At 32.5% G+C, this 10,746-nt stretch overlaps 1 protein-coding gene across 2 annotated transcripts in view; it reads left to right on the top strand.

The window, feature by feature from the left end:
• Window positions 1-8,147: 8,147 nt before the first annotated feature.
• The window catches only part of LOC111629460 (AKT-interacting protein-like), a 32,697-nt gene continuing 30,098 nt past the window's right edge, over window positions 8,148-10,746 (top strand). The window contains exon 1 of one of the 2 annotated variants that reach the window (XM_023373377.1): window positions 8,148-8,426. In XM_023373377.1, the coding sequence (XP_023229145.1) occupies window positions 8,409-8,426 (18 nt within the window). In that variant the 5' untranslated portion in view covers window positions 8,148-8,408. The remainder of the gene's footprint in view (window positions 8,427-10,746) is intronic. The other variant, XM_023373376.1, reaches the window with a different exon arrangement.

The raw sequence follows: 10,746 nt of genomic DNA on the forward strand, positions 1-10,746 counted from the left end.
CGGTCGATAACGGCATTCGCTTCGTGTAGAATGGCGAGTACAGGATCGATTAAACTTCTTCATTTTTTTTTCTTTGGGGTTAAAATTATGACCTATTTTATTAAGATAACGATTATTTAAGCATTTACGAATAGCATTGTGCTGAAACAGACGATTTTAATTCAGAAAATTTTAATTATTCAATTTTTTAGCAAGTGATGTAAAGTGTCGATAACATTTTTATAGCTGTGTTCATAAAATCGCTTATCATAGTTTTCTTTTCAGAAGCAAGACTGAACCAAGATAGAGAGGAAAGAAGAGTGTTTTTAGAAAAATTTGATTTAGAGAGAAAAGAAAGAGAAGCGTTATTAGAAATACTTTTGAAAACTTTGAATAAAAATTTATATAAAATTGAAAAAATTCTTTATTTATTTATTGATTACATTCTATTTGTCCAATTTGGGGGGTAAACAATTAAAATAATCTGGTGTTGCACTACCGTATAAGCATGTGTGACAGTTTGTAAGTAGTGCACCAACAATATACAGTTTATCAATAGGTTGAAGATACAATTTCAATTCTTTTTTAAATCTAGAAAAGCAAATATCTGAATTATTTTCCCAAATACCCATTCCACACACACTTACTGAACTCATCCTGGAATTAAATACTTGTTGCTCGGGTGTTAATCTAGCACCTCGGAATGGTGTAATGAGGTGTTGACGCAAAGGATAACCAGAATTCCATATAAAACAAATTCGGCCCCGTTTTCAGAACAAGGAATCGCAGCCAAATGCTCTAACACAGTGTTTTTCAACCTTCTTGAATACGCGACCGCTTTGCAAGTTAAAAACTTCTGGCGATCCCCCAGGGCCATATTAAACTATCAGTAATTTTAAAAACTACGTATTTAATTTTCTTTCTGTTGAGACCTAAATATCGATCGAAAAACCAATTATATTGTAAAATAAACAGGTATAGCCTTCTCACTGAAATTGTAGTTTTTTTTTTTCATTATAGTGTAGGACCTACAAACACTTGTCTTTTTCTTTTACCCGCGACCCCCCATGTAAGGCTTTGCGATCCCGCTGGGGGTCGCGAACCACAGGTTGAAAAGCACTGCGCTAACAAATTAATTCTTTTAACATTCCACTGTCACGACGTATTCCTTCTATTGGTCCAAAAAAATTAGCAATCATATCATCGGGTGTAACCACTGATTGAAATTTCAAACAATTCATACGTTTAAGGCAATTGAATACCACCCTATGATGTGTTTTTGGTCCACAAATAGGACCTGCCTTTCCATCTACGAACCCCCAACAATTTGTCAAAGGAGCACCTTTTGCTGTTATTACTTGGCTAAATAAATTTAATTTTTCTCTTGTTAGTTTTATCTCGTTGATATTCAATAACAATTTGGAATGGCTATTGTATATGATATTTACTGTTTCATGCACAAATCGTGAAAGTTCATTTTTGATCTCCCCAACAAAACAGAAGTATCATCAAGTCTATTAGGATAAACTAATCTTCATAAAAAAAACAAAATGCATCAATTCCAAGTGAACGTGATCCATTTTCACAAATGATTACAGATGGAAGGCGTAAAGCAGAATGCAGATGAAACAAATCGTCTCTTAAAAATATGTTAATATTAAAAATTTTATAAGTATTATTCCTTTTTTTTTAAGTATTTACTTTAATTTATAAATATATCACTTACCGAAAAGAAAATAAGCAATCAGAATCAGCCATTTTATTTAAATTTATTCTCGCTTTTGTCACAGGCAGATCTTTAGCGATGTAATAAAATGCCTTCTTCATCTCTATCAAACTGATCCAACAATACTAATACCTCATCAGTAGACTACTAATATAATTTTAATTAAATGTTTAATGTGCGAAAATAAAAAAACAAGAAAAAGTGAACACAGCCTTTGAGTTTCCGTGGTCACTTCACATCACAGGTAAACCCCGTATAACACTGTAGTTACGTTCCAAAAAATTGCCGTGTTATGCGAATCCGTGTTATACGAAACAAAGAACTAATACGAAAAGGAGGTTTAGGTTCCAAAAATTAAAAAACATGCTAGTATATTTTCATAATTAAGATAAATATCTTCATTAAAAATTTTTTAAGTGATACATATTAATATAAATTAAACAATGTTTTCTTCGTCATCACTAAAAACACTATTAATTAACCGAGAGCGTTTTCTTTTTGGCAAGTTATCCTTATCCTCTGAGCATTTTTCTGCATTATCTTCAGATCCATGCTTTACCTTTTGCAAAATGTATGTAATTTTAGATTGCTTGCTTCTAGTTAAAAGGTCTTTATAAATTTCCTTATATGGTGCTAAGCACTTATGAAGAATAAAGCAAGTATGGAATAAGGGAAAAACATTCGGCAACATCAGAAGCAGAAGCGTCGCGATCTGGCAACATTGAAACAAGTTTCGAGAAGGACCACGTGTATCGACAGAAGGCGAGAAGAGAAAATTTACATACTTAAGTACTAATAGTTCACGAAAATAATAATTTTCGTGAACTATTATTAGTTAAGTATGTAAAAATTTATTACATTTCCTGTTGTACGAGGGTTTTACCCAATTCTCGAACCGTGTCAGAGTGAATCCGTGCTATAAAAGTACCGTGTTATACGGGGGATGGTACCAATTCTCGAACCGTGTTAGAGCGAATCCGTGCTATAAAAGTACCGTGTTATACGGGGGATGGTACCAATTCTCGAACCGTGTTAGAGCGAATCTGTGCTATAGAAGTGCCGTGTTATACGGGGGTTACCTGCATATTAAAAATATTAAATAATTTTTGGATTAAAATCGTCTGTTTCTTTACAATGTTATTCATAAATGCTTAAATAATCGTTATTTTAATAAAATAAATCATAATTTTAACCCCAAACACAAAAAAATGAAAACGTTTAAGCCGATCGTGTACTCACCTTGCTACACGTAGCGAACGCCATTATTGACGGTCCAGAACTGCCAGATGGCGGCGCTCAACCGTTCGCCGTACAGTTTTGGGCTAAATACGTGCGCCTCAACCTCTCTATTAATTTTTAGAAAATTTACAAATGTGTTACACTGTTCATAGTATAAGATGCCGTGAAAGAAGAAACCTACCTTAAGATAAGCCATTATGAAGGTAAAAATATGTAAATTCTCTTTTTTTTTCCACTTTTTATAAATCTTTAATTCCGAAGACGGCCTCGGCTCCGCAGAGCACCACCGAGGTGAGAGCAGAATGTTTACAAGCATAATACATGTAAAACATGTTACATAACAATAATATGTTAGATTACAGCTATATATTTTAGAGTTCAGTTAATGTATTTGGCAAATTATTGACCACAGAGTAGCCAAATACTTACATAAAATAATTTGCATAGGAGTTGATTACATAAATACATGGTAACATACATCGGGTATTATTAACAAATGAGCATAGGATATTATAATACAAAATATTATATCAATGATAAACACATTCAAGAAAACATCAGTCCATTGAGACTAATTGACCTAATTAACGGTAGTTCTGTTGAAATAAGTACATTAGACCTCCCTATAATTACGGTTCCTATAATTACGATTCCTATAAAACTGCAAAAAAATTGCGACGGTATCTGTATAAAAAGGTAAAAAACTTCTATAATTACGCAAAACGTCATCAGGCAGCCGAACTATTTCCTGCTGTCTAGCGCCACGCTACGGAGAGATTTCTATCGTCTGGACAGTATTATATATAAATTAGGTACTGTACATATAATTATATATAAATTAGGTACTGTATATATAATTATATATTAACTTAATTTATTGTAACTTTAATATAATTATATATATAATTTATTGTAACTTTATTATAATTATATATATGCTTTCTGCCGCCTGGCAACACGCTACGGAGATTTTAGGCTAGTAAGTTGAGTTTATTATCGTCTGTACAGTATGTAAATTAGGTACCGTAAGTCTAATACAGTACTGTAATTTTATACATTTCTTGTGAAAGAAACATTTCTTATTCAACGGCGATTAAAATTATTTTTATTAATGATGTTTCCAAAGTTCAACGAAGTTTTCGCAGAAAAATAAGTTATTAGAAATCGGCTGCTGTTTGCTGAGCTGCTCCGCGACGAAAATAAGCTTTAGCAATGGCGATGTCGAATGGTGCACACTCGGTAAGTAATCCTACAATTTTTTTGTTTATAGCGTAGTTTATACGGATTATTTCCAAAAAAAATATACGTATTTTGGAAATGTTGAGTCGGATTAGTCTAGAATCGATTAATTTTATGGAAGAAAACCTTTCAATCAGCTGTAGTCCGTAAACTTGACACGTGTCGGACTGTGATTGGAAGGACTCGTAAGAAATCGGATTCCTAAAGAATGGAACGTATCTATGATCTTATAGGGGGGTCGACTGGTATATACTAGTTCTTTAAATGCTACAAAACAGTTTTTGTCTTTGACAAATATGTCAAGACTGCAAGGCCAATTTTCTTCTCGCGGAAGTAGAGTGGTGATGGTAAAACGCTTATCGTCCAACATAGGGTATTTAAACAGATAGTGTTTTACTCCATCTGTTTCGTTACAAAGTTCGCACAGTGAGTTTTCTGATTTTCCAAACCTGTGAAGATATTGGTTAAACTTTTCATGTCCAGTATAGAATTGGACCAATTTTTGGTCAATGATTGGAAGAGTAGAATCTGAAACCTTGGGGAAAAACTCCTTTGTAAGACATTCACTATGCTCCTCCCATTGTCTTTGCCAAATAGCAAAGGCATTTTCTTTCGTTTGTCTTAAGATGTAGCATTGGGGAGTGGCATTATAGCTTGGTTCACTTTCTAGTTCAGAAGCCATGCGGGCAAGTTGGTCAGCCCGCTCGTTGCCAGAAACACCAGCATGACCCCTGACATAAACGATGGCATACCTGTTGATATCTTTGGCCAATTCCAGCAAGATATCGTGGACTATAAGTGAACGCCACTGCAGGTTGTGAATGGCTTGCATAGACGAGTAGGAGTCTGTAAAGATAGTTATTTCTGTTCTATTATATATGGAGTCGCACCATCTAATGGCCGAAAGAATGGCCCAGAGTTCTGCTTGAAAAACGGAACAGGTTTCCCCAAGTTTTGCTGTATATGTGAATGTTTCCTCATTATTAGCATATACTACAAAGGCACATCCAACAGCCGTATTGTTCTTTGAGCCATCTGTAAATATGGTGAGACGCTGTATGGGCCAGGGTTGATCAGCGATGTCAGGCCAGTAAGCTGGGTTAATGCTGGGGACACCCTTTTTTATTGCGTTCAATGTTATCATAAGATTATCATTGATCGAGTTGATTTGATTGTCTCGGATGAGCCACCTTTGTGTGATTAAGCTGATGGTAAGCTGGATGGGCAGTTTTCAGCCAAAAGTCGTAACGCTTTTGTGGGGGCTGTAGATACGAATAAGTACTCTTCGTTGTGCACTTTGTAGTTTTTTATCAATATGCACCATTCCGAGGCAGTCAGACCAGACTGGAGCAGCGTAACTAATCATTGGTATAAATACCGAATCATATATTATGCTCATTATTTTTGAGCAAAGCCCCCATTTACTTTTTGCTACTCTTGACATGATATTAAAAAGTAGGTTTGTTCTATCACAGATGTACTGTATGTGAGGTATCCAGCTGAGCTTGTGATATAGAATCAAGCCCAAGTATTTTAGTGAAGGTACAATTTGTACACTAGTGTTTCCCATATGGATCGTAGGTGTCCTTCTGTATAGGTGTGGAGCCCTTGGTTTTGTAAGGATAATACCTTTAGTCTTTTTTGAGGTTAAAATCCAACTTGCTGTTTGTACCCCACTCCACCACCTTAGCTAGGATGTTGGTTGCCTTTTTTTCTATTTCTGCTTTGGATCGATCACATACTACAATCATAGCGTCATCGGCGTACGCTACAGCCCATTCACCACCTAGGTTTGTATTTAAGAAATCATTAAAAATAAGATTCAAAAGGATGGGGCCAAAGACAGACCCCTGAGGCCAACCATGGGTGATTTGCCGAGTTGAAAGCACCAGTGTAGGATTTTTGTACGCGGCAATTATGCGTTCTACAGTTCTTGCTCCAAATTGCCGCGTACAACAATCCTAAAAAGAGAAAGAAAAAACCTGATGGAAACAGCAATGTCACGAAGTTCACTTATAATAAACATCTATCCTTTGTTATGAAAGAAATCACCAACTACAAAAACACTACCATTATATACAAAAGAGCTCCCGCCATATATACGTTACTTAGAAATGACAAAAATAAGATTAAAGAGAACGAACAATCAAGAGCGTACGCAATACCATACAAGAACGACCATTTGGAGATAGACAAGGAATATATAGGAGTCACGAATAGAAACCTGAACAAAAGAGTTAGAGAGCATAAGTACGACGTAGCAAGGAGTCGATATACAACAGCATTATCAAAGATAGCGCAGACTGATTGCTCCGTGGTTAAATGGGAAGAGGCCACAATCATTGCACCCGTACACTCACTAACCCTTGCGTCAACAACAGAAAAATGTGAGATGTAGCTACAGATCCAGCTTGATAGAAAAATGTTTAAACTATAAAAATGCAACCATTTTACCTTCGGCGTGGAAATATATAATCAGAAAGAACTCGTAGGATGATACATTCAATAGGTGCAATAGAAAGCCTGAGATACTATAGATTTTTTACATTGTGTACATGTTTAATTATCGTATTTTTGTATTTTATTTTATTTAGGTCATTTCTTTTATTGTATTAATTTCGTTATATTTGTTTACTTAATTCAATTTCAATTTTTTACGTATGTTCTAATATAATTTATTTAAATTTGAACTTGTTGTTCGAAACCCTATGGATTCGAACGTCTTTAGCCTGAGGATGGCCCATAGAATGGGTTGAAAACGTTTGTTCAGCAGAATAAATGAACTTTCTCAGTAATAAGAAGTGTTGATTTTGTAACGTTAAAGATTCTGAGTGTGAATAGGAGAATATTTTATAAACTTTTTTTTATTTACTAATTTCATTTTATAAAATATGTTTTCTAAAATAAAAACAAACAGTATTTCTTATTTCAAGTCAAGAAATAAACTATATTGCCACAAAAAATACAGGCCAAAGAATTGGAATTTTTATCTGATAGCCATATAAACATTTAGAAGTTGGATAATGTGTTTTCTTGCCTATGACAATGAAAATTTTGACAAATTTTGTTTGATATAAAATCAATAATATATTACTGATCTCTGATGAATAGTAAATTATTTTAAAACTAAGTCTTGATAAATATATCATTGCTTTTTTTTATTTTGATGTTTCTGTTTTAAGTAATTTGAACAAAAATTCCATTTTAAATTAGAAACAATGAAAATTTATTGATATACAGTATTTGTGATGTATGTATAGTGATATCTCTAATAATAACTTATTAGCAGTTTAAATTTTAAATAATGCACAAGTAAATATTAAGAATGATTTATAGATTTGATTATGATAGTAAAAGTTATATTTTAGTAAAGCTCAAATTTATATTTAGAAATGACAAAAAATATTTGTATTGCAAAGAATTATTTATAATTTAATCATCATTAATATTTTGATCAGTTTGCTTACAATTATAAGATATAATAATTTGTTTAATTTATGCTGCTGAAACTATTGTATGCACTTTGCAGCTTACAAACGTCTTTTCATTCTTGATATGGAGAAAAACTGAGTCATTTCCGAGAGAATCGAATCCGGATCCTCCCGCGAAAATCTCAATACACGTTAAACAGGCAAACTTATTATAAAGTATATTCTATTAGAGATTTATCAATATAAAATAACCAGAATGAATTTTAATAATGTTAGAAAGACTATTAATACATATTATTAAAAACAGAAAAATAGTATAAGATTATAGTTTACACATTTACTTCCAGATGGCACTGTACCGGATATCGAATTAAATTTATCAAAGTTTTTTACAATAAAATGATTTTAATAATTCAGTATACAATGTATTATTTTATAACATATATTTTAATCGTAATTATTGTTCCTCACAATTTACAATATTAAAAATTATTGAATAAGAAGTTTATATATTAGCCACCAGATGTCGAAAGCGAGTAGCTGAATATAGAAAACGGAAGTAGTGGGATAGTGTACTTCCGATATCTATGACGCGTTTAGCCTTGAGTTGTGTCCTTTTAACAATCTTCTCCATTGTTTATTAATCTCGTATTTCCGGTAAATGGGGCGTATGCCTTAAACATTAAACTCAATTCTGCTGTATTAAGTTCGCCGAATTAAGATAATGTATGCCATTTAAAATAGCAAGAAGAAAGTCGAGAGCTGTTATGAATTACCAGCAACAGTAAACGACAATGGCTCAACACAGACAGGTAAGTTCTGACGAAAAAATAATAATATTTTTCATTGTTTTTTTACGAAGAATTTCGCTAATAATTCACTTCCCCCGCTTCCACATGATCACGTGATGCAGTTGTGATGAAATTGCACGTGCAGTTTGGCGGAAAATGATTTATTTTTAGAAAGAAAATCAAAACGTGCTTCTAAAAATGAATACATTTACTGTTTTCTTTTGTTTTTTAATATTTAAATGTCATTAAATTAGTATAATTGAGTGAAAAGAAAACAAATAATTATATTATTTTCAAATTTAAATAAATGTATTAAGTGATTATCTGTTTATCAACAAGCTTTGATATGTGTGCAGTTAATGGTGTTTATTGATATGATATGTTTGTTGCTGTTATCAATATTAAATATGTTTTTAGTTCAAACAAGTGGAATTAAACATTAAGTGTTAAGATTTAAGTATTGTATGAATTTAAATTTTAGTTTGGTAGAAAACAAGAAAATCTGTCAATTGTTGGTACAAATGTAGCTCTAAATGAGGCTGTTGGGACCTTACCAGAGCTGTAGATTGTGCCCATATGAGTAATAAAGTCAGAGGAATTGTTAGTCTATGTGTAATCCTTCACAAGATATGAGAAAATTTTAGGGTCCAAATTCCTCATTTGCAACTGCAATTTTGCCTAACTGCAATATCCTCCATTCATTTAAACTGCCAAAACTGTATTTTCTTTTGAGGATGCTTGAACCACTACACGGATGTGAAAAAGATAAAATTGAATCTGGATTGATTGTAAATAAAGTAATTTTCAGTCCCTTCTGTATGCTTTTTATATAAAATACTGTACTAAATTTTGGACTTCTGATAACTGGGCTAAATGGTCTGGATCAGCCAATATAACATCTTTCTACATTTAAAGTAGAAATTATATGAATAAGATTTTCATTTTTTTGTGTGTAATTTTCAAAAATTTGTCTGTTTTTATTTAAGTTAAGATAAAATATTAAAATATTTTAATAGAGATGAAAATTAGATTTTGAATATGAGAAGCATCAGTGATTAGAAACAACCCTACCTCTTGTTTAGATAAGCTTTTAACAAACCAGGAAAGATGAGTTATGACAACCTTCATGTTCACCTGGATTATTTAACAACATACCTATTAAGGAAGCTCCTCAAATGTAAATACTATTCAAACTGCTTTCTTCAGAGCAAACAGTTCTTAGAAAATTTTAATACTTTCATGCTATGTGACCTTCAAGAATTAACAAGAGAAAAAAGAGATAAGATACTAGATTTCTGTTCTTGACTTTTGATATTGAGCTTACAACCTCAAAGTTTTGAGTTTACTTAAAAACTTTTGCTTTGAGGAAGTCAATTGGAATTGATATTAAGAAACTTCCTTAACAAGTATGCAGTTTAAAAAATAATTATTCTGGTGAATATAATTTTCATAATCCCTGATCATATCTGTTTTTGTTTTTTTCAAAGTTATTATATAAGTTAGCAAAAAGTTTGACTAATCATTGATGCTTCTCATCAGTGGCGTGCCGTGACATTTGATGATAGGGAAGCTGTGTTTCTGTAAGAAGCTGACATCCAGGGGCAATCAGTCAGTTGCGCGTCAGTGATGGCCTAGGATCCATTCGTATTGTTTATTCAATAAGCCAGTAAAAACCGTAGACTTCTCTAAATGCATTTTTAATATCACAATTACATTCTGAATCACTAGCCGTGGTATAAGGACTACAATTAAAAATAAAATAATAAAAACTTACTCGGTGAAATAAAATGTGTGGTGGATGTACCAGTACTGTACAGTACATACCTGGTACAAAATATTCTTCAATTGTATGAATATACTTTTAAAGAAAATTATAATTAAATATAGCTTTGTAAAGAAACGTACATAAAAATATAAAATATTATTTACTTTTTAAATCTTAAAACAATGCACTTAGTCCAGGGGTTGGCAACCTTTTGAGTCGGAAGAGCCAAAATTACAATTTACAAAATTTCAAAGTTTTTAAAGAGGCACAAAATTTTTTCTTGCCAACAATAAATAGTACTCGCATAAATAAAGTTTTTTGATAAAAAAAAAACTAATCTATTTATTCATATATAAGTAGTGTTTTTCACAACAAATTAGATAATAGAAACATCCGACGACGAGAGCTTCCGACGGACTGACGACAGTGACGACGCGTGTCACAGGGGAGGGGTGCGGTGAAAAGCGAGTACAAGTGGCTGAGAGATAGAATCAGTACCTAATCCTCGTTAATCAATTCAGAACGATTTTTAAATTTTTTTTTTTTTTTTTTTTTTTTAAAATAAATAATATTTGC

This window comes from Centruroides sculpturatus, unplaced genomic scaffold (assembly GCF_000671375.1).
Source record: "Centruroides sculpturatus isolate CEXI.00-Female unplaced genomic scaffold, Cexi_2.0 scaffold85, whole genome shotgun sequence".
Lineage (NCBI taxonomy): Eukaryota > Metazoa > Arthropoda > Arachnida > Scorpiones > Buthidae > Centruroides > Centruroides sculpturatus.